This window comes from Hyaena hyaena, unplaced genomic scaffold (genome assembly GCF_003009895.1).
Source record: "Hyaena hyaena isolate Hyena2069 unplaced genomic scaffold, ASM300989v1 scaffold_599, whole genome shotgun sequence".
Lineage (NCBI taxonomy): Eukaryota > Metazoa > Chordata > Mammalia > Carnivora > Hyaenidae > Hyaena > Hyaena hyaena.
Window position 1 is genome coordinate 607,645 of NW_024081230.1, and position 25,198 is coordinate 632,842.

General features: G+C 39.1%; 1 protein-coding gene across 1 annotated transcript; it reads left to right on the plus strand.

The window, feature by feature from the left end:
- Positions 1-4,696: 4,696 nt before the first annotated feature.
- On the plus strand, positions 4,697-25,198 carry PSMA6 (proteasome 20S subunit alpha 6). The gene is made up of 7 exons (XM_039257010.1): positions 4,697-4,864; positions 16,058-16,152; positions 16,637-16,718; positions 17,439-17,594; positions 20,638-20,816; positions 22,814-22,908; positions 24,971-25,198. The coding sequence occupies exons 1-7, from the start codon at positions 4,789-4,791 to the stop codon at positions 25,026-25,028; spliced, it is 741 nt and encodes a 246-aa protein (XP_039112941.1). The 5' UTR covers positions 4,697-4,788; the 3' UTR covers positions 25,029-25,198.

Consider the following 25,198-nt stretch of genomic DNA (forward strand, 5'->3'; position numbering starts at 1 on the left):
AAGAAACCGAGGTCATGGTCATCAGGTAGTCTGTGGCAAGGCTCACATTGTAATTCAGCACTTCTGACGCTCAGAGGAAAGCCTGACCGTGTTCAAGACTCAGACCCCTCCCTTCCCCTTTAGATTTTTCACTGGAACATTTGCTGTTCTCTCAAGCTATGCAGGGCTTCCTGTGTTATCATGCCTAAGGGGAAGTTGTATGTTAAAAACCACCAACGGTTAAGCCCAAGCCAGCTGGGGTCTTCCATTGCTTCTTCCAGTATTCTGGGGAGCCCCATGAGAACTCTCAGTGTTTCTCAAGATCGTTGGTTTCCAGAAACAAGAGATCAGTTGAGCATTGCATCTTCATTTAAGGGGAGTTTGAGAAAGCAAGAGAAACCTTAAAAGTTGTAAGAGGATAATACTGACGTTGTTATAGCTAAAAATCAAGGGTAAACTGAAAGCTAAAGGTTTTGGCTCAAGAAAAAAAGTTTTGGCTCTATAGAAAGGGGGTGGGGGATTCCTGGATAGTTTTAGCTAATTGTCCTTTGGGTTAGGCTGATGCAAGTTTATTCCCTTTCAAATCAAAGGACAGCATTCTCAATATTGGTGATGACTAACAGAATCCAGGCACAGAATTATATTGACTGGTAAGGAAAGGATGGAGCAGAATGGAAATGACAGTTGTGTGACTGCTATGTTGACAGACATCATATTGTACCCACCATTGGTATTGGAGGGTGAGAGAACCACACTAGATGTTTCGGACAAGGGGGCAGGAGAGTGTTGCTTTATTGGAATCTGGTCATGTAAAGGATTTGAAGGACTTTCAAGTAAAGGTATAACCAAGTGCTTCATGTAAGTCACAGAAGCACACTTCCCCCACATTTGGTGCTTCGTTTGTCCTTCTTTTTTACCCATAAATTATAGAACTGGAGTACAGAGACATCACTTTTCTCCTTCCCAGAGACTCAGCCAGAATGACAACTCCCAGGCAGCCAACCATAGCTACTGGGGTGCAGGAAGAGCTCCAGGATGGAGATTGGTGTGAGAAAGATACAAATAGAGCCAGGTCCTTGCCTTCAGTCCCCTGAGAAGCACCTGATTGGCAAGTCTGGCCAGGGAGCTGGGCAAAGGTCTACCTCCCTCCTACTGTCCCCCCAAGCTGCTAGATCCCGAGGTCTGTCACGGCTGCAGCTGACCTTTGAGGGCCCCTAACATCAAGAAATCTTCACTCTCCTGGGGCGCCTGGGTGGCTTAGTCGGTTAAGCGTCCGACTTTTGCTTAGGTCATGATCTCGCGGTTCGTGGGTTCGAGCCCCGCATCGGGCTCTGTGCTGACTGCCAGCTCGGAGCCTGGAGCCTCTTTCGGTCTGTGACTCCCTCTCTCTCTGACCCTCCCCTGCTCACGCTGTCTCTCTCTCCTAGAAATAAATAAAACATAAAAAAAAAAATTAAAAAAAAAAAATACAGTAATGACACTTTAAAAAAAAAAAAAAAAAAAAGAAATCTTCACTCTCCTAAAATACTCTATTACCAGTGTTGAGGGATAACTCAGGGCATTGTGTTTCAACATCTGCTAATATCACATGGAAACACAGATAAGCTCCATTTTTATATTCCCTGGTTCACCGTAAGCTAAGGGCTAAAGTCTTATCTTGCCTTTAAACACCACGTGATTCAGCATGTCTGCAGTCACTGGGAATCTACGCTGCCACTTTTTACCTTTGCCTTGTGGGTAACCCCAACCTTCCACCTACCTCCACCCCCAGGGGAGAATGTGGGCCTTGCCAAATGGAGGCCCCCAGGAGATTTTCCAAGACTCACAAGATGTCAAGTCATCTCTAAAATTTTTCAAAAAACCAGAAAGTCATTTCAAAAAGTCTAACTTGGTGGCCCCACAGAGAGGAAGATCAAACTTTCCACACAGACACAGCAAGTCTGCCCCCGTGGGCCTATGTGAAAGCTACAAGAGTATTGAGGACTTTGGTGAAAGCTCCCTAACCCAGGGGGGAAGTCCACCTAGGTGAGTAGTTTGGCTGCTGCTTGGCACCCAAGCACCCAAGTCTGTCTGCTTCCAGGGGATTTCCCTTAGCAATGGAATCAGCAAGGGGGTTGTCTTTCTGAAAGATTTCCCAGAGGAATTCATTTGTGTATGGGGAAAAAAATCTCAAATTCTAATGTAAAATCTCTGACCTTTTAGGTTTTTGAAATCTGGATTTCTCACTTATTCACAAATCTCTTCAAATAAAGGAAAAAAGACAGAATAGAAAACTCAGATAGTGAGCATGCATATCCACTGAATGATCTGAGTGCTTACTTACTTGATGCTAGACATTGTTAGCCATTGAGGATACACGGGGGGGGGGGGGGGGGGGGCAAAATAGATGTGACCACTGCCTTCAGGGAGTCTGGTGGTCTAATTGTAGCTTTCAGTTTGTGTTTGTGTGGAAAATGAGGTTGTTTCCTTCCAGGTTGAGTACTAAAATGTATATACCATCTAAAATCCAATGCCTCTTCCAGGGCCCAGCTTAAATGTAACCTCAAGAAGGGATCAGGATTTCTTTGAACATGTGACATTGTAACGGCTTACGGTGTCTGTGATTTTAAACATCCCATTACTGCCTAGCAGCGGGAATGAAAAGCAGACATACCCTATCCCATAGGAATAATCAACAGGATTTGGTTACTGACCAGACAGGAAAGCAACAATCACAGCAACCGTTTAATGAGCCCTGTTTTGTGCTATGTACTTTGTTTAGTTCTTCACTTGCCTTCTCTCATTTAATCCTCACAACTGCCTCCATAAAAGTGGATCTTATCCAAAGTTAATAGATAGGGGAGTCCAGACTTAGGAAGTTTACATAAGGTCATATATCTAGTGAGTGTCACAAATGGCATTTAAATTCAGATTTAAATAGAAAAGGATGCACTCCTAACCCCGATGCTGTAAGGGATTCATTCATTCAACTAATACTTATTGAGCACTTGATATATGCTAGGCATCATTCAAGTTGCCTCATTCTCACCCTCATGGACCTTTTGTTGCAGAACCGGGGGGCGGGGGGGGGGGGAATGGGACAATAAACAGTGAACAAAATTAGGAATTACAGAACTGGAAAAAAGAGCAGAATAATGAAGAATCAGGATAATATAGTGGCAGAGTAACAAGTTTTGGGCAATCGAAGACTGCTGCAAGGTTTTGGTTCTGAGTACTTGTAAAGTGTGATACAAGGGGTGGGAACTGGCTTGGTGGGGAAGAAATGAGGTGATGAGCTCTATTTTAAATACATTGGAGCTTGAGGTACCTTCTGTCTCAAAGTGAAGAACATCCCACAGGCAATTAGTTAAGAATGTGCTCCAGAGAAAGGTCCAGCTAGAGAGTTGATTTTGGGAGACATCAGCATGGGATGGGGTTAGGGGGCTGTTGAGGCTGTAGGACTAAATGAGTTTACCGTCCTTAGCAGCCTACAGAGAACTCTTTATGACTATTCAGGCAAAGTCTGGGAATTACAGTACACTAGCGTTGCTCAGAGTGTGAGGGGAAAAAAGCACCCAAAAGGTCAGGAGTTGGTCCTGAGGGTAGGGTCGGGACCTGCACCAGAAGTAAGAGACAACTTTTATCGGTACACTTGGAAATTAGAGTTGGAAAGTACCCTGTGTGCCAGAGACGTGGTTTGCATTTAGTATTTTCTTAATCATGTTTCACTTTTGGAGTTTTTCAGGTTAATAAAATGGAAGTTTATTTTTTTTTTTAACATCGTTGAGAATTGGGGCTTCCTTAAGAACTACTTAAGAGGTTCTTATACCTTTTTTTCCCTTTTAAACGCAAAGCGAGTTTAGGAGAAAATGTTAAAGAGGTAAGAATCCTTTAGTATTACAGCAGGCACTCAAGTTCCAGAAACCTAGGCAAAATCGGCCTCCTTGGTGCACAAACTATGTGCCGGGAGGGAGGAACACTAGCCTGACGTCATGTTTTGCATTTTATATTGGTTAAATAGGAGTGTGCCTTGGGGAAAAGTTAAAATAGGTACCATTTTACAATTTACAAAGCCACCTGCTGTTCCCCCGGAGCTACCCAGTCCGCTACTCCCATGTTCAACAAGGCTATATTCCATTCTTCATAATCAAGGCAACTTAATTTCATGATTCCTCTATTACACCTGTATTTCCTCAGTTCCACTTCTAAGACAAAACTGTCGGGACTGCTGGCCAAAATGACCTTGCCTGGCCAGATCTCTTTCCAGTAGCTACTAGCACCCGCTCCCTAAAATTAACGGTTACTGCCGCAGCTGCAACCCGTTTTCTCCTGTAGTAGGAAGCAAAGCGGATGGGTAAAGGGTAGATTCGGAAGAACGCAAGAAATCGAGACACAAGCTGAATACACACGTCCCCAAACTAACGAGACGTAAATACACCATCCATTTAGGTCCCAGTGGTAGGCAGATAACATTACTCGGGGCCCCCAGAAAGCTTTTTCGTCCTCGCTGTAGTCCACTTTCCAGATGAAAGCTCTAAACTACACCACGCCAGTTTCACCTGGCATCCGCTCGCCGCTCACACCTGCCGCCGACGCAAGCGCTCACCAAAGGCCTCCCTGTCCCCGCTCTCCCCACCCCCAAGGAGGGGTGGGGCCTCGGAGCGCTCTCCGCGCCCGAACTGGTGCAGGAGTCGCGAGTTGCGCGCGTAAGAGCGGAAGAAGCCGCCCGGTGCCCCGGAAGCAGTTGCTGCAACTTCCGCGGGGATTTGTACCCCTGGTGCGGGAGCTACGGGGCTCAGAGACAGTGCTTGAAATAGTGGGTGCGCCAACATGTCCCGTGGTTCCAGCGCTGGGTTTGACCGCCACATTACCATTTTTTCACCCGAGGGTCGGCTCTACCAAGTAGGTGAGTGAACCGAGTCCGCTTTTGGTCCACTCGAATTGCTCTGTCATGGTACGGCCTGGAGCAGGCGGACGCGGCTGGAGTTTAGTGCGCGGCTGAAGCATGGCCGGAGCTGGGACGGGAGAGAGGCCGAGTCAGGGTCCGGTCCTGTGGTGTTCCCACGCCTGTCTGGAGGCAGGGATCGGGGGTCCGATGGCTGAAGGCCTCGAGTCCTTCAGGGCGAGAGGCCGCACCTCCTACACACAATAAAGAGTTAAGGAAGGTAGGACTGCAATTCTGGACTCGGTTTCTTGATGCCTCTTCACTTGTACCATTTTGGCCTGGATGGGCCCAACGTCTGGACTTCTCTAAAGGATAATTGGCTCCTTAAGCTTGCCATTAAAACACCCCTTTCCGTCTTCCTTTGTTTGGAGCATGCACTTCCTTGTAGTAGTTAATTCCACACTGGCATTCAGACCCTTTTATGTGCTGGACACTGTGCCGGTCCTAGGGGATGCAGAGATGTCACACGCTCTCCTCTACTGAAGCTCGCAGCTTAAAGGCAGTGACAGATACGTAAACAAACGGGTAAAAAGAAAAAAAGTGCCAAATTACAAGGATTTACAGGGATCAAGATATCTTTGAAAAACTGGTAGATCGAGTGAGTGGCTGTCAGTTCTAGAGCTGTTCTTGAAATTAGCATCCCCTTTTAACCCACATCTGAATGTTTCTAAATAGTTTAAAAGTTTGTTCTGAATTGTGGGTGAGATATGGTGAACTAGCTCTTTCCTGAAGAAGAGCTTTAGTGGAAATAAACCCTAAATTACTACTTATTCGTTCAGTGTAACAATATATCTTGTTGGGTCGAAATGGTGTGAGGGATTCTTAACCTCTTGGCCATAGAGAATTTAGTATCTTGACAATCTGATTTACATCAGGCCCCATGATCCTTTGATTTTTGAGTGAATTTGGTACCTCTGTGCTTTGGGGAGGACAGTAATATCATGTGTGCTTGGGAATCCCAAGAGAGTTGGCCTATAAATGAGGTTCTCTTCACCTGTAAATTTTAGAAATAGTTAAAGATAACGTGGAATGAAACTTACATTGTATATGGCCATACACTGTATATAATGTATCAAGAAACAAGGGTAATTCAGTAACCCTTTTCACTCATCCTGAATTGAAAAATATGACCAAAGACAGAAGAAAGATAACTCCTCAAGGAAGTTTCATTTTTAGTTTCTTTCCCGAGTTTTAAAGAATTTTTCTGTATTGGACTCCTGGAGTGTTCTATTTTGTGATTTTTAATGTGTGAACAGGAAAAGTCAGACCTACTCTTTGCTATACCATATTGTGAAATCCAGCCATAAAGTAGTCTTTAATGCTTCCAGATTTGGTGAGTAGAAAGGCTGGATATAGTGTCCGTGTAATTTAAAAAGATTTGGAATGACACATGTAGTCCAAAAGCTTAATATCTAGACAAGATGACTCTAAGCTCTGCTTTGTTGAATAATACATTCTGCTGTTCAGGGCACTAATTAGACATTGCTAGGAAAAGGAAAGTGAAAGAATAGTTAGTATGAGCAAGCAGTACAGTGAGGAGTTCAGGCCCTGGAGCCATAGCTGAAGTCCAGTCCTTGCATGCTGCATACTAGCCAACCTGCGCAAGTGATGTGTAGGACATTTACGTTAGCCTCGGTTTCTCTTGGCAAAGTTGGGTTAATAATTCCTTTCTGTGTGCTTGTTTGAAGATTAAATATAATGATACATGTAGAGTGCTTAGCACTCTAAATAATTAGATGCTTATTTGATTCTTTGGCTCATTTTTTTGGTCTGTTAGCTTAGCTCTGTAAACATGGAGTATTTACATTTTTATGGTCTATCCATACTTGGTTCTCTAGTGAAATATTTGTACCTGATGATAATATTGTAAATGCTGTTTATGAGTTTATAAACTTTAGAATCCACCAGAGACAGTATGTAAGAATTATGAGTGCAAATTGTTAACCTTGATAGTGGAAAAATAATAAAGCAGAAATGAGGAGATGACTGGGAAGGAAAGATTAATGGAGAGGTGAGTGTATGCTCTTCCTCTTCCATAGTTGGGACTCAAAACATAAATGTAGTCTAAAGGTAATAAGTTAAAAAATAGAGGTATAAATTTAAAGTTAAAATGTTACCCATAATTACAAACTGTTGACAGTGTTTGCTCTCAGGGAATAATAGAAAGATTTCCTATTGTCATTTGTACTCTAGTAACTATTGAAAATTTTCTTTTAATGAATGTATTCAAAGTGTTGTGTGTGTGTGTGTGTTTGCGCGCATGTAAAAATTGTAGAGCTATACACAGAGCACCTAGCTTTGAAATCTAATTTCAGAAATTAGATTGAATTTCTAAGTTATCAGTGAGGAAACTGAGGCCCAGGTGGGACAAAATAAACCTCACTACTTTCAGGCTTTTCTATTCTGATTTTGCAAATCCTTTGCTGGGTAGGTCTGGCAAGGGGGGAGAATAGTGTCATTTGAATTTGCCTACCAGGTGGATAAGAGCATTGCCTAGTTGCTTCTAAGAAGGGAGTATACTGATAAGGAACAGGAAAGAAATAGACTGGTAGAAACAGACTGGATAGGACAATTTTCTAATCTAGAAATACCAGTCTGGCAATGGTATCAAAGCCAGCATTCCTGGGTTCAAGTCCTTGCTCCATACCAACTATGAGAATTTTCTTCCATTTTAAAATAGAATAATAATTCCATCTCCCTTACAGGGCTCTAAGGATTTAATGACTTAATAGATATAATGTACTTATTAGAACAGTATCTTTCACAAAGTAAGTGCTCAGAAAATGTTTCAGTGAGGGATGCTGTCAGGAAGAAACACTTGGATGATAAAAATGGAATCAAGAGTTTTACAAATAATTGGACTGGGAAGTACTCACTGTTTGCAACTTTTGCTATTAAAATAATACTTGTTTTAAAGTAGTATTTTGGGGGCACCTGGGTGGCTCAGTCAGTTGAGCATCTGACTTTGTCTCAGGTCATGATCTCATGGTTCATGAGTTTGAGCCCCACATTGAGTTCACTGCTGTCAGCATGGAGCCCATCTTGGATTCTTGGTGTCACCCCGCGCCCCCCCCTCCTCCCTCAGTCCTGTGCGCACGCGTTCTCTCTCTCTCTCTCTCTCTCTCTCTCAAAAATAAATAAACATTAAAAAAAGAATAGTGTTTCTGAACCAGACATCTCATGACCTCCTTGAATCAGATTTGAAATTAAATGTGTGTATACATAAATACATACATATTATAACTACACCAAAAAGTAATGGCATCAAACACTACTATGTTTTCATTCACCCCCAAGTCCCCATGCCAGTGCCAAGATTTCTAATGACCCCCACCTGGTTAAAGATCATAGTTGTTTTGTTGTTGTTTTTTTCATTTGAGAGAGAGAATGTGCACTAATGAATGGGGGAGAGAGACAGGCAGAGGGAGAGAGGATCCCAAGCAGGCTCCACACCCAGTGCAGAGCTGGATGCGGGGCTCAGTCCCATGACCTGAAATCATGACTTGAGCCAAAAATCAAGAGTTGGATGTTCAACTGACTGAGCCACCCAAGCACCCCAGAGATCACAGTTTTAAAGAGGGTAATATTAGGTGGTGCTCAGGAATGAGATGCACTTCTCATTTAGGTTCCAAGGTTAGGGAAAGAAGAATATACACAACTTCCAAAAATCTTAATAACAAAAAGTTTCTAGCATGCAGCATTGACATTTAATACAGACATATTTTGCAGAATACCTGCCTTGCCTTAGTAGTGCAACCTGGTTGGGTTTTTTCATAACCAGACTTCATAGAATGTATAGATCTCTCATTTCAGTTTTATTTTTCCAGCCCATGTTTATATGAGGGGGAAAAAAAACCATATTTATTTCTCAAAACTCAGTACAGCCTTTTAAACAAAATTATGGATGGGAAAAATCTTGCGTACAGTCCTGTAATTGGCAGAACCGCAGGATCACCTGTGGATGCCTTGCAAAGCCGAGGAGTGTCCTCAAGGGGATATGCTTCCCTGCTACTGCTAACGTCATACTCAGCAGGTCATCGTATGAGCCATTGTCTGATGTGCTCGTCCTGAACGTTTTGTCACAATATCTTTCCTATTTTCCCCCTGTTTTTTCCTACTATTGTACAAATGACTCCCAGAAAAGTTGGGAGAGTGCTGGGAAAAAGTATAAGGAAAGAGTGAATAAGATAACTGTGAAAGAGAGGTCTCTGTACAGAACAGCTGTTGATTTGCCATTTTGTTTATAGTCAAGGAAGCAATTTATGTTCTAACCTAATGACTTAGTGTTAGGTTGAACCATGGGAACTGCTGATATTTGACTATTTTTTTTTAATTTTTTTTTTAATGTTTTATTTATTTCTAGGAGAGAGAGAGACAACGTGAGCAGGGGAGGGTCAGAGAGAGAGGGAGTCACAGACTGAAACAGGCTCCAGGCTCTGAGCTGGCAGTCAGCACAGAGCCCGACACGGAGCTCGAACCCACGAACTGCAAGATCATGACCCAAGCGAAAGTCGGACGCTTAACCGACTAAGCCACCCAGGCGCCCCTATTTTTTTTTAACCTATAAAAGTGACTGTTTCATGGGTCAACCTAATACTTTACAAATATGTATTTTACTTTGATTTAAGGAAATGAAGGCTTGAGGTTAAGTGTAATTCGTTATAATTTTCCATTTAAAAAATGGGAAATGGGCTATCAGTTATCATCCTGCATAATTTTGGACGTTCAAAAACAGATTATGAAGATTAATGTAATAGTGCTTGCTAATTTGTAAGTTTCTGAAATTTTACACTAAAAACCGAATCTTTAGTGATGGAAATAAAGTGTTTAATTACTATTTCCAGTATTTGAATTCTGGCTTAAAAAAACAAATACATCTTTGAATGTTCCCCTTATGCTATTCTGTTTTTTCTGAATTGGCCTTCGTGCTCACCTCTGCTATAAACTATATTTTTACCCTACCAGTGTTTCTTTAGAAGATACTCTTTAGTTATTATGGTGTCTCAAGATTCTTTACTCCAGGTGTGCCTGGGTGGCTCAGTTGGTTAAGCGTCCAACTTCGGCTCAGGTCATGATCTCACAGTTCGTGGGTTCAAGCCCCGCATTGGGCTCTGTGCTAACTGCCAGCTCAGAGCCTGGAGCCTGTTTCAGATTCTGTGTCTCCCTCTCTCTTTGACCCTCCCCTGCTCACGCTGTCTCTCTCTCTTTCTCTCTCTCTCTCAGAAATAAATAAAACATTAAAAAAAAATTTTTTAATTTAAAAAAAAAAGATTCTTTACTCCAGCAGTTTCCGTTTTTTCTGGAAATTATAAAATCTATGTTTTACATGGGTAATATTATAATACAGATTCATTTATACAAAGTTTCATTGAAAATTACAGCACAACATGGTACAACATGATGAGTACTAAAATAATAGTACACAGAAGGTTACTATAGAAAGTGACACATGGGTTACCTGGCTGCCTCAATTAGTTGAGCGTATGGCTCTTGATCTCAGGGTTATGAGTTGGAGCTCTATGTTGGGTGTAGAGATTGCTTAAAAAAAAAAAAAAAAAAAACTCTTAAAAAAAGAAAGAAAGTGACATAGCCAGGGAGAGCCAGGAAAGGTTCCTCAGAGAAAGTGAGTTGATCTAGATGGCAATTAGATAAGGAAATTTGGGGAGGAACCAGGTATATTTTACCTCTCCTCAGTTTCCTTTTTTTTTTTTTTTTTTTTTTATAATGTTTATTTTGAGAGAGGGAAAGAGAGGGAGTAAGAGCGCTCAAGCAGGGGATAAGGATAAGCAGAAAGTGGGGAAAGAGGATCCAAAGTGGGTTCTGCACTGACAGCAGAGAGTCTGACACAGGGCTCCAACTCCCAAACTGTGAAGTCGTGACCTGAGCCAAAGTTGGAAATTTAACTGATTGAGCCACCCAAGCACCCCTTCCTAGTTTTTTTTTAAGGTTTATATATTTTTGAGAGAGAGCGTGAACAGGGAAGGGGCTGGGGGCGGGGGGAGAGACAGAATCTGAAGGAGGCAGGCTCCAGGCGCTGAGCTGTCGGCAGAGCCTGATAATGGGGTTCAAACTCACGAACTGTGAGATCATGACCCGAGCAGAAGTCAGACGCTTAACTGACTGAGCCACCCAGTCGCCCCCCCTAGTTTCTTCAAGTAGTAACTTAAATCATTGATTTTAGACCTTTGCTAATATAAACAAGGCTAGCATATTAGTTTTCTATGCTGCATAAACATTACCACAAACTTAGCAGCTAAAATTGATACATTTATTAAGTCACAACTACTATGGGTCAGGAGCAGTTTGCTTAGAATGTCACAAGGCCGCAATCCTGATGTTTTCTGGGTTGTGTTTTCATCTGGAGGCTCAACTGGAAAAGACTCTGCTTTCAAGCTCACTGAGGATGTTGGCAGAATTCATTTCCTTTCAGTATAGAACTGAGGGTCCCAGCTACTTGCTGACTGTTCACTGGAAGACACCCATGGTTCCTTGTCATTCAGCCATTTAGCGAGCCAGCAAGAGGAATCTCTAGAGTTAGTCTGCTAGTAAGACGTAAGACAGGGTCTTTATATTTGCTTATATTTATATAAATACATGTTTATTAATATTTTAATGTTTATGTTTATATATAAACTAAATATAATTTTATTGATAAAGAGACACATAAAAGTATAGTTAAGGACTGAAATTAGCCTCATGTCATAGGTAAATCATTTTGTAAGCTCACTTAATGACATCTGTAAATGCCATAATTATTACCTCTCATAATATTTTTTACACCCAAAGCTATCAGTGTACATTTCAATTTATGAAGTGATTGGAAGTAGTTTGTTCTTAGGAACATTAAACTGTATTAATTAAATATTTTTATTTTTAAATTTTGCATATGTATTCATTTGGGGCACACATTTACCTTTGTAAGGTGAAAAAACAATGTTACAATAAGATGATAGTAGGAGAAACATGCAGTGGAAGGTAACACCATTTTTGCCTTTAAGATAGTCTTATGTAATTAGGAGAATGACATCCCATCACCTACTCCATATTTTGCCGGAAGCAAGTTAACAGGTCCTGCCTACATTCAGGAGGAGGGGTTATACAACCGTGTGAACACCTGGAGGCAGGGATTGTAGAGAGGAGGCCACCTTAGGGTCTTTCCACCATAGCAATGCAATTCCTTCTTTAGCTGCATCCTACAAATTTTGATATATTATTACCAGTCAGTTCAAAATATATTTTTTTTAATGTTTGTTTGTTTTGGAGAGACAGAGAACAGGCAGGGAATGGCCAGAGAGAGAGACACAGACTCCGAAGCGGGCTCCCGGCTCCAAGGTGATAGCACAGAGCCTGATGTGGGGCTTGAACTCACAAACTGCGAGATCATGACCTGAGCCAAAGTCAGAAGCTTAACCGACTGAGCCATCCAGGCACCCCATTCAAGATATTTTTAAGTTTCCCTTATGATTATGTCTTTGATCCATGGATTATTTAGAAGGGTGTTTTAAATTTTTCAAATAGGGATTTCAGTACTTTAAAATTTATTGAGACTTATTTTATGGCCTCTTATATATGCTCTGTCTTAGTAAAGGTACTATGTGCATTTGTGTTACACCAGGTGCATATAAATTCTTCAGTTGTTGCCAGTAGTGTTCTACAGATAGAACTCGGTCAAGGTGGTCAGTAGTGTGGTCTGTATCATATCATGTATGTCTAGTTTGTGTGTGTGTGTCTGTCTCAGTTGCCGTGTGGTGGTAGTAAAATCTTTAACTGGATGGGATTAGCCATTTCTCTATGATTTTGTCGATTTTACTTTTATGGGTTTTAAACTACTCTTATAAGGTGCATATACAGTATGATTGTTCTGTCTCCCTTCTTATGAATTGATTTTTCTATGACATTTTTTGACATTGTATGATATTTTTTTGAAATGACTCTCTGATACATTTGTTGTCTTGAAATCTCTACTTTTTCTGATAATTAATATATCCATTCAGCTTTCTGATGCTTACTGTTTATATGGTAATCCTTTTTTCCATTCATTTATTAAAGTCTTCTTGAAGAGTATCTGTGGTAGATAGCATATATTTGAGTCTTGCTTTTTTATCCATTCTGACAGTTTCTCCTTTTAATTGGAGTATTTTATCTATTAATATTTAATGCAGTTTTTGACATGGATTCTGCTATATTCCTTCAAAGAATGTTGATTTGTTCTAGCAGGCAGTTAATTTGGGTGGCAGCTCAAATGCCCCTTTCTTTTATCCTTAGCTAAGCTGCCTGGAGTCTGTCTTGTGTATGTGTGGTTATGGAAGCAGCCAGAGATTTGGGTAACATAATATATAGGTTGGGTCTCTCCCTCTCTCACTCTCTCCCTTCTTTCCCTCATTTTCCAGTGGCTGTAGTCACCCCCAAACTGTTTTCTAGTTCTTCAGGCCAAAAAGACTGAATTTTCTGTGGGGTTTCTGTTTATCCCTGACCAGGGCCTGCACTCGTTATATAAGCTGTGAAAACGAGAAACTAATTTCATGCCATTTCTTTCTTCCAAGTATTTTGTCTCCTTCTAGAATCTGCCTACTTTTGGCCACTTCTTGGTGTCCTCAGGTAGTTATTCAGAGTTTATAGTTTTTATCTGTGGAGGTTTGATCTGATAGAAGCTTTTTGGGCATGTAAGAAATAGAACTGAGAAGCATTTTGAAACATTATGCTTTAGAAATTACTTGCAATGATGGTAAAAATAAACTATTATAACCTAGTTGAGTCTAAGGTAGATTTGAGGATTTTCTTTATGGCATTTTACTAGAGTCTTTTTTACTCTAATTTTCTGTCTTCAACATACAGCTACTTAGAAATATTTGATAAGGGTTTTTTTATTAGAGCTTCCATTAAAGGAAATTCTTTGGCACAGATAGTATCTTTCTCAGCTGGTCTTCATCACCAGTTGGCTTTCTGAACATAGGAGACCAGGATTCAGACCATGTGCCCAGAGTAATACTTGACAGAATTTTTAAAACCTCTATTATACTAAAATGTCAATAATGATTAGAGTTATGAGTGATTTTTTCTTTACATTGTTTCTATATTACCTGTATTTTCTACAGTGAGCAAATATTTCTATTGCTATTTTTTATGACTAATATTTTAATTTCTTTTATTTTTTTAAATTCAAGTTAGTTAACCTACAATGTAGAATTGGCTTCAGGAATAGAACCCCGTGATTCATCACTTTTATATAACATCCAGGGCTCATCCCAACAATTTCCCTTCTTAATATCTATCACTCATTTAGCCAATCCCCTCTGGCACCCGTCTCCCCTCCAGCAACCCCTAGTTTGTTCTCTGTATTTAAGAATCTCTTATGGTTTGCCTCCTCTCTGTTATTTTTCCTTCCCTTCCCCTATGTTCATCTGCTGTGTTTCTTAAATTTCACATATGAGTGGAAATCATAGGAGATTTCTCTTTCTGTGCCTGACTTATTTTGCTTAGCATAGCACACTCCGTTTCCATCCACATTGCTGCAAATGGCAAGGTTTTCATTCTTATCACTGAGTAATATTCCATTGTGTACCTATACACATTTATCCATTTAACTGTCGATGGATATTTGGGCTCTTTCCATACTTTATTGTCAATAGTGCTCCTATAAACCTTGGGGTGCATGTGCCCATTTGAAACATCATACCTGTATCTTTTGGATAAATACCTAGTAGTGCAATTCTGGGTTGTAGGGTGGTCTATATTTAATTTTTTGAGGAATGTGATTTCTGTTTTCCAGAGTGACTGCACCAGTTTGCATTTCCACCAACAGTGCAACAGGGTTGCCCTTTCTCCACGTTCTGGCAGGTGTGAGGTGGTATCTGTGTGGTTTGGATTTGTATTTCCCTGATGATGAGTGATGTTGAGCATCTTTTCATGTCTGTTAGCCATCTGGATGTCTTCTTTGGAAAGGTGTCTATTCGCATCTTCTGCCTATTCATATTCACTGGATTATTTGTTTTTTGGGTGTTGAGTTTGGCAAGTTCTTCATGGATTTGGATACTAAGCCTTTATCTGATAGGTCATTTGCAGATATCTTCTCCCATTCTGTCTGCTGCCTTTTAGTTTTGTTGATTGATTCCTTCCTGTACAGAAGCTTTTTATCTTGATGACTTTCCATTAGTTCATCTGCTACTTTTATAATTACAAAGTATATTTGTATTAGAGTTAGATATTATAGAAATACAAAACATAGAAAGGGGTAGTCTCATCTGTAATTCTACTCACTGGAGGCAGTCATTGTCAACTGTGTGGTGCCAGAGTAGTTTGTTTTCATGCTACCTCTTTGATCCATCTGTTTTAACCTGGGGAATAGTTTGACAGCAGCTAGAAGTGCACAAGCTGAAGTTTGTTATAGACAAACTAAAGAATCCTTGTTTTAGATATCATGAAAATTGGAAAAACTATGATCCAGAAATTTTTAACTTGGTAGGAGAAAAAGACAATACAGAATAACAGCAGTTAAAATTGCATATGGTCAAATTAGTTACTGGCCAAAAGTAGTAGTAGTAGTAGTAGTAGTAGTAAATCTTGAGATTTATAGCAACTAAATTTGACCCAGGAAAACCATACTTGGTAGAAATAATGACCACAAAACAAACTTTTACAATGATAAAATGTAATTGATAAAGACTTGGTATGATGGGAGGCCTGGGTGGCTTAGTTGGTTAAGCGTCCAACTTCGGCTCAGGTCATGATCTCACAGTTCGTGAGTTCAAGCCCCTCATCAGGTTCTGTGCTGACAGCTCAGAGCCTGGAGCCTGCTTCAGATTCTGTGTGTCCCCCTCTCTCTGCCCCTCCCCAGCTCATGTTCTGTCTCTCTCAAAAATAAACATTAAAAAAAATTTTTTTAAAGACTTGATATGATAAATTAGTTAAATCTTTATTGGAAGTTTGGTACTTGAGTCTGATGAAGATGATTAGTGAACTAAAATGGAAAGAAATGGAGTTGTTTTAAATAGGATTTATTATTATCATTATTATTACTTTAACTTTGCATGTCTTGGACAGCATTCCATGTTAGTTTGTGTAGCTGTAGTTCATTCTTTTTAATGGCTGCTTATTCCATTGCATGAATCGATAATAATTTGTTCTATCTTTTAAAAACACTGTTCTATTTTCCAGAGTATGCTTTTAAGGCTATTAACCAGGGTGGCCTTACATCAGTAGCGGTCAGAGGGAAAGACTGTGCAGTAATTGTCACACAGAAGAAAGTACCTGTAAGTAATACTGTTCAGATAGTCAGTTGTTACAGAATATAATGCAAGGAGTTTTCAAGAGTTTGTACAAAGTTATATCACTACCTATGTACATTAACATTCTTGCTTTGCTTGTGCTTTCCTGTTTCATTCAAGAAGTATTTACTCAGCAGCTATGGACTGTTTAGCTGAGTAGACAGGAATAACATACTGAACTTTGTAGTAAACAGCACAATGGGATTATAAACACAGTGGGAATTCTAGGTCTTTTGTCTTCAGGAACCTTGAAACAGGCTTTGATGATACAATTTTCTCCCATAGGAAACCTATCATCTAAAAAAGGAAGACAGAGTCTCTCCCCTACCTTTTTAAAAAATTTGGTTTTAACTGTAAAATGAACAGAAAACATTTGTTATATAGTTTATTATAATTTCATAGCAGTTTTTATCCCTACATGAGGACCTCTGCTTTTTAAAAAATTATCTTGATCTCTTTTGTTCATTAGGACAAATTATTGGATTCTAGCACAGTGACTCACTTATTCAAGATAACTGAAAACATTGGCTGTGTGATGACAGGAATGACAGGTAATGAGCTTGATGTCTTAGATTTGTTATTTTCTTCAATTATTTTTGAGTTTTGTATTAATTTTAAAAGGTTCCCTTTAGTACCTGATGTGCAGGTAATAGGAGTAGATTTGCAGTCTTCCAAGGCTAGTATCCATATATTCAGAGTATTATGAGCTTTTTTAAAATCATGAGTATAATAGAATTATATCTCTATGCTACTGTCAGGGAAACTGGGCTGAGGCCCTCTCTTAGATGATTTATTTCATATATAGTTAATAGGTTAAGGGCATTTAAGTCCATATATTTCAAATCTGGTAATAATAGCACAGTTAGAAGTAGCTGAGAAGTATAAAAATTACTTCGGGTTTCTGTTTTCTGAAATCAAGAGAAAATTTAAGCCTATAAAAAAGATTAAGAGAAACATTCTGTATCCTTAAAACTGTTCTTTTGGGAATTACTAAGCACTTGTAGAAACTATTTTGACAGCTGATAAAGGGCTCAGCATAAAAAGAAGTGCTGTGTGTAGAACCCATCTTTAAGTATGTTTTCCTTTTTGGTCATGTACTTGTTGCTGAGTCATCAGCTATTTGTTGGTGGTAAAAGAACCATAGTAGACCACTTCTGCCTTCCTTAAGTTATAGTGGGGATTTTATATATGTATGGAAAATTGAAAAATGTCTGATTTTGAGGTTCACTTTTTCCTCAAAAGAAGTAAACTTTGGTTTTTTATGCTCTAAGCGGACAGCAGATCCCAGGTACAGAGGGCGCGCTACGAGGCAGCTAACTGGAAGTACAAGTATGGCTATGAGATTCCTGTGGACATGCTGTGCAAAAGAATTGCTGATATTTCTCAGGTCTACACACAGAATGCTGAAATGAGGCCTCTTGGTTGTTGTAAGTATGCTAACAAGGCTCACAAATAATTGATGAATTACATTTTTTAGAAACAGGAACAAAAGAAAATTATATAAGGTGAGGAACTCTTTATAATAAATCAGCGATAAAGGTAGGTTTTACAACAGTATTTAGGCATTATCTTTTAAGCTTTAGGTGCTATTAGACTTTTTATCAAAATCTTTTAAGGATGTGTGATTTGAAATATCCAAGTCACTGTTACATTGGGCTGTTGTAATGGGGGTTTTACTGCAATTCCCGATTACTCTTTCAATGCAGATGTTTACATAGGCATCTTAACAGTGTGGCTCTTTTTTTTTTTGTAAAACACATATACCTGTGATTTATATTTTTAGACTATATTACATTTTTTAAAAATAAGTACAATTCTGTTGAGAGAGAGATGAGATTTACTGATTTTAGATTTAATGTATTATATAATCCTGGAAAATTCAACACATTTGTTTTCGACATTGTGTCATTTATGAGAATTAATGTAATGATTTTTCTTCAACATCTGACTGACACTGTGTTTCACCTCTCATTTAAAAATGCTGACTCAGTTTCTTCAGTGATGCACTTTTCCTCACTTTTTTTTTTTTTTTTTTAGCTCATCTTCTTCTGCTTTTCCTTTAAATGTTTTTTGCTCTCCGGGCTGTCTCTGTGGTCCTTCTCTCCCTCTTGGCTCTGTCTCGGTGTCTCATCCTCTTTCATGCTTTCAATTACTATCTGTATTCAGCCCATCACTGCCACATTAGTGTTAACCCAGTCCTTTCCTCCACGGCCTGCAGATACTTCAGATTTGAAATCGTTGCTTTTTCCTACTTTTATCCTCAACTTCTCTTCTGTACACCCACCCCACCTTCCCTGGTCATCTGATTAGTCTTTGAGCTTCACCTCAGAATGTCTGTTCCTTCTCGTCTCCTCTGTTCCTTCTTCATCATCTCTTACCTTTGCCACCTAATTTACTTGTCTCTTCTCTCTCTTTCCTAGTCTGTCTTCATGTTGCTGTGTGAGTTATTTTAAAATTTAATTTTGATTGTTGTTCCCTAGAAGAACTGATTCCTCGTTGGCTATTGTGTAAATTCCAAGCCCCTTAATATGACATGCAGGGCCCCTGATAGCTTATTCCCAACCACCCTCTTCCATGTACTGCTTTCCTTCCTCATCTGAAGCCCAGTAGTACATGGCTCTTTTGTCATCACCTGGATGTAACATGACCTTTCCTGTCTTGATGCTTTTGTGCATCTTGTGCCTTGATTGCGCTTCATGTCCTTACCATCTATTAAACCCTGCTCATCTTGCAAGACTGGAGTAAAGAAATGTTTGTTCCCCTCAAGCAGTAAGCGATATCTCTTTGGTGTTGCCCTGTACTTTGTGAATCTCAAGTATAAAATGTAAAGAAAATTCGAGGTTGACATACCTTTAAATAAAACAGATAACGGATGGGGCGCCCGGGTGGCGTAGTTGGTTAAGCGTCCGACTTTCGCTCGGGTCATGATCTCGCGGTTCGTGGGTTCGAGCCCCGCGTCGGGCTCTGTGCTGGCTGCCAGCTCAGAGCCTGGAGCCTGTTTCAGTCTGTGACGCCCTCTCTCTCTGACCCTCCCCTGCTCACGCTGTGTCTCTCTCTCTCTCTCCTANAAAAAAAAAAAAAAAAAAAAAAAAAAAAAACAGATAACGGATCACTATCATAGTGTTATCAAATAAAGTTGGAAATTCCTCATGAGTAGACTTGGTAAAACATCTATAAATGTGAATAAAGTAATTGGTTAATACTGAATCTTAAAATAGAGGAAATTACAGGCATACCTCAGAGATATTGCAGGTTCAGTACAGACCACTACAATAGAGCTAATATCACAATATAGTGAGTCAAATGAATATTTTGGTTTTCCAGTGTGTATAAAAGTTCTGTTTACACCATAATCTATTACGCACGTAATAGCATTATATCTAAAAAAGCAGTGTATGTACCTTAATTTAAAAATACTTTATTGCTAAAAATGCTAACATCTAAGCTTTCAACAAGTCCTAATCACCGATCATAGATGACCATAACAAGTATAATCATAATGAAAAAGTTTGAAATATTCCCGGAATTAGCAAAATGTGACAGAGACACGAAACAAGCAAATACTTTTGGAAAAATAGACTTAACACAGGGTTGCTACCAACCTTTATAAAGAAATGCAGCATCTGCGAAGTGCAGCAAGGCAACATGCAGTAAAACAAGGCATGCCTGTACATAAACGAGGTTCAAATCTAGAAATCTAAGAAAGCAGGAGTTAAGTCATTCTTTAAATACTTTATTACCTACTTTGCTGAGTAGAAAGAAGTTTGGCGGTGATGTTTATTTTAATTATATGTCATTATAACATGATGAAATTGTAATAACAAAGTTATACGTACAGACTTTAGAATTTGGTTTCTCCTGACTACTAGGGGAATGGACACCAGCAGTATCAAAGAGGGGCAGTCTGAAGTTAAGCAAGTAGCCTCGAGGTGCACTTCGTTTTGTGCCACCATTCCCAAGGTGTATTCCACAATTTTGGTTCCTTGGAACCTTAAATTCTTAAGAACATTAAGTACTTAAGTTTTAAAAAAAAAGAAAAAGTCTTCCTTGGTCAAATAAATAAAGAACGACTAAGTTTAAGTAGGACAGCCGCCAGCAGAACATTTACCATGCTACTATATATTATCTTCTCTAAAAAGAAGATGAAAAATAGACACTCCAAGTTTATTTGATAACATCTCAAGGGGTCAAAGTAATATTCTTCGAGAAATAGCAAGGATTAGAAAGTATAAGTTACAATTGTAATAATTCAAATTTTAACAACATCTTTGATAAATCTTTTGTGAAGTGGAGATTTCCAGGTTACCTAGTTTATCTGTGGTGATAACCTGTATTTTGTCAGTGTTCTTAAAGCAAACTATACTAAAATAGATGGCCAGAATAATGATTGACAATAGCTTTATGACAATACTAAGAAGAAATTGTGTTGTACAAAAGTATAAGATATTTAATGAGGGTCTTTCTTTTTAGGTATGATTTTAATCGGTATAGATGAAGAACAGGGCCCTCAAGTGTACAAGTGTGACCCTGCAGGTTACTACTGTGGGTTTAAAGCCACTGCAGCAGGAGTTAAACAAACGGAGTCAACCAGCTTCCTTGAAAAAAAAGTGAAGAAGAAATTTGATTGGACGTTTGAACAGACAGTGGAAGTAAGTTAGCCAAAAGTATCTGACTTTTTTTTTAATGCTAAATAGAATAGTGAAGATCATTGTATAAATTGACCATCTAAAAAGATGTTCCTGGATTTATCACAGAACCAAATTTGTTGGCTTACCAGTAAAATTGGTGTCATTCAGCTGACATGGGAACAATGAGGACTGCTTTTAATCACTTAATTCCCTGTCTCATGTCATAGTGTATTTGAAACTGCTTTCAACAAAACACTTATAAAATGGGAAGGTGTAACTGAAAATAAGAATCAAGAGCAGGACCTAAGACCTGCTTTGTTGTTGCTCAAATTAGGCTTAAGCTTCCTGGGAGCAAAAGTGAAAAAATTGAGTCAGCAATATTACTCTTATGGCCCTAAAGGGAAATCAGCTACGTACCAGATTCTCAGAGAAACAAACATCTTGGTTAAAGAATATATGCTTAGGCGATAACTTGACAGAGAAATTCTATCTGGGATGCAAAAGCAGAGCTAGCTTAATGCAGGGATGATAGGGGATTGATTATTCATTATGATTGGGACGTTTTAAACGGATACAACAAGCTAAAATTCTTACATAAATATTTAGTAATCTTAGACTAAGAAAACCTTGTATTTACTGCCAAGAAGTTGAAAATTAAAATTTTAGTAAAGTTTGGAAAGGAGGATCTGGGATACAACCTATTCTAAAGACCTAACAACATGATTCTGGTAAGTGACAAAAGAAAAATTACCATCTAATACTTTTATGTTTGGTTGGCAGTATTATTTCCAGTAACGGAGGATATAAAGCTAGGAGGTACTTACCTGGGAGGTACTGTGTCCTATTGAAATGTTTATAAAAGGTGTTTTTTACTTAAGTTCATAATTATGTAAATGATTAATCACATCAGATACAAAGCCACTTTAAAACATTTAAGTTGTTATTGCTGTAAATTTTCCTTGAAGGAAGGGTGTATCATTTATGTGAATCCTCCCTCATCTTACCCCAAGTGCTAAGCATAGTGCCCAGCACTATGGTCATCAAGCAAACAGACCGTTGTGTGTAAATCATCCTGCTTTGTCTGATAGGCCCCTTTCATTTATGACCTGACTTAAAATAGAAGCAAATTTCTTCTCATTGGCAGGCAACATATTAGAATTAAGCAGTCTGTTAGTAACAAGTGGCTTTAGAACTGTGTCACTGAGGCTAAAATGAGCAAATCAGAGAACTCTAGATGCTGGCGAGGATGTGGAGAAACGGGCACCCTCCTACACTGTTGGTGGGAATGTAAACTGGTGCAACCCCTCTGGAAAACAGCGTGGAGGTTCCTCAGGAAACTAACAATAGAACTCCCCTAGGACCCAGCAATAGCACTGCTAGGAATTTACCCAAGGGATACAGAAATGCTGAGGCATAGGAGCACATGGACCCCAATGTTCATAGCAGCACTCTCCACAATAGCTAAAACATGGAAAGAGCCTAAGTGTCCATCAACAGATGAATGGATCAAGAAGATGTGGTTTATCTATACCATGGAATACTACATGGCAATGAGAAACAATGAAATCTGGCCCTGTGTAGCAACATGGATGGACCTTGAGGGTGTTATGCTGAGCGAAATAAGTCAGGCAGAAAAGGACAAATATCATATGTTTGCACGTATAGGAGGATTAGGAGGAACTTGACGGAGGAACAAGGGGGAGAAGAAGGGGGGAAATGGTGGGGGAAAGGGAGAGAGGCAAACCATGAGAGACTCTTGAATGTTGACAAAAACTGAGGACTGATGGATGTGGGGGGGAGGGGGGATGGGCATGGAGGAGGGCACTTGTGGGGATGAGCACTGGGTGTTATGTGGAAACTAATTTGACAATAAACTATTTGTAAAAAAAAAAAAAACTGCGTCACTGAAACATGGAGCAAAAATGAATAGCTTGTGGTTAATTCATGATTTGAATAAGCTTGGAATGAGAAATCTTGGTATCTGAAAAATACTATTTTAATGTTGATACTTTTTTCAGACTGCAATTACATGCCTATCTACTGTTCTATCAATTGATTTCAAACCTTCAGAAATAGAAGTTGGAGTAGTTACAGTTGAAAATCCTAAATTCAGGTGAGTTATATTGTTGGCCAAGTGCTTAAAGAATTTGCCAAGAGATAAATTACAGCCTAGAAGTGTAGAAGTTTGTGGGTCCATTTGTCCTACAAGTTGGGGAAAAAGCATTTTTTTCACTACAGTTGCAGTTTTTTCCTTCAGTACCTGAGAGATCTGTTTTAAAATTTATCGGAAATCTCTTTAAGACAGACATAACTGCTTTTCTTCTCATTTCAGAGTGATTTATATCAAATATCAGAGGCAACGTAAAATAACCTTTATGTTAAGAGTAAAGTAAGCATAGGGGCGCCTGGGTGGCTCAGTCGGTTGAGCATCCAAACTTCAGCTCAGCTCATGATCTCGCAGTTCATGGTTTCGGGTCCCGCATCGGGCTCTGTGCTGACAGCCAGCTCAGAGCCTGGAGCCTGCTTCAGGTTCTGTGTCTCCCTCTCTCTATGCCCCTCACCTGCTCATACTGTCTCTGTCTCTCTCAGAAATAAAAAATAATAATAATAAAAAATAAAAACATTAAAAACATTAAAAAAGTAAAGTAAGCATAAATGTTCTCTTTTTTTTGCTTAAGACCAATAGAAATTCATCTCCCAGAGTATTAGCTTTTAGTTTTTTCAGGTGAAGCTTTGATTATTTAGTGGTTACTTAAGAGGAGCTCTGAGAGCAATATGAAATACTGATCTGTATCATACCTTGTCCGGAGATCGCTGGAAACCCCAAATTTTGAATATAGCTAATTGAATTGCAGATGCTGGATGCTTGTCTGTTATTACTAAGTAACTGACTTCTACAAACCACCCTTAATAGCTTCCCTGAGTCACATCTCTACTGGTTGCTTAACATATACCATCTCACTTAATCCTCCCAGAACCTTGTGAGGTGGTTTGCTGTGAACCTGGATGCACTTGTGACAGATACTTCAGTTAAATCCACAGATGCAAGGAACTGCTGGAAGGCTTGTTAACTATTACTTGTATTTACTCTTAGGTCACAGTTATATGGACCCATGGTCATGGTCAGTGGTGGGCCAAAGGTGATAAACTAAGCTTAACTGGACCTTGTAGAGTTTTTTGTTACTGTGCATTTTTTTCTTCTCATTTACTCTCTTTGTTGCCTGCAGGTAGTTTAAACATGAATGATTTAAGAAAAATTCATGGAATTAAAAAGTTATGAATCTGTCCTTTTTTTTTCCTTTTCTGTAGGAAGTAGTTGTGTGTTTTGTTTTAGCAGTACTTTTCCAGCAGGAACAGTTTATAAATCTGCTTAAAGAACCTGCAAGTTCTTTTTTCTTTTTTTTTTTTTAATGTTTACTTATTTATATTGAGAGAGAGTGAGCAAGCAGGGGAGGGTCAGAGAGAGAGAATCCCAAGCAGACTACATGCTGTCAGCACAGACCCCAACATGGGCTTGATCTCACAAACGACGAAATCATGACCTGAGCCAAAGCCAAGAGTCAGACACTTAACCAACTGAGCCACCCAGGTGTCCTTTTTTCTTTTCTATTCTGAAACCCTCCAATAGCTTTTAAAACTTTTATTTCCATTTATCAGTTAAATAAATAGATAAGAAACCAGAGAAACTATGTCCTCAAAAAGTTCTGGTATCCTTTATAAATTTGAAGATAGTATGCTTAAAGAATTATGTTCAGCATAAAGTGCCTTGTCTTTCGGTTAATACAAACTTGATTACGCTAACTAGGTATAAGGGCATTTTGACATTGGAGCTAAAATAGAATATATTCTGTATGGGCTTGCTTTAATTTAAATATTTTCTTTAATAGCTGCAACTAAAAGAATTTGCTTTCAGAAAACCTAATTCTAGATCTGATGTCAAAGAAGTAAACATTTTTGTGTATAGATGAAGTTGATAAAATACTTGGGAATTCTGAACGGATGAGTTAGGTATACAGATTTTTTTAAATCTGTAAATTGATAATTTTAGAAGTTGGGTGTTAGGTACACAGGAATTCATTACTATCTATTCTACTTTCATGTGTGTTTGGGATTTTACATAATAAAAAGTTTTCAAAAAGTAAAATAGTTGTGGGTTTTTTCTTCTTGCCTTCTAGGATTCTTACAGAAGCAGAGATTGATGCTCACCTTGTTGCTCTAGCAGAGAGAGACTAAACATTATATGTAGTTAGTTTACCAGAAACATGACGCCACTTGCCTGTGTGTTTGGTAACAACAGACCAACATTATGGAGGCCCCTGGATTGAAAAAGGAACCTCTCCCACTCCTGCCGCTAAAGTGGTTAGGACTCTGTATAAATAAAAAACAGTGCTTTTGGAAAATAA

What these genes read in the sequence shown, in the direction of transcription:
- PSMA6 (XM_039257010.1), top strand. Translation starts at nt 4,789, where the DNA reads ATGTCCCGTGGTTCCAGCGCTGGGTTTGACCGCCACATTACCATTTTT. An exon ending in TGTGATGACAGGAATGACAG is followed by an intron (nt 16,719 to 17,438) that starts GTAATGAGCTTG and finishes TTATGCTCTAAG; the next exon opens with CGGACAGCAGATCCCAGGTA. An exon ending in CGTTTGAACAGACAGTGGAA is followed by an intron (nt 20,817 to 22,813) that starts GTAAGTTAGCCA and finishes TACTTTTTTCAG; the next exon opens with ACTGCAATTACATGCCTATC.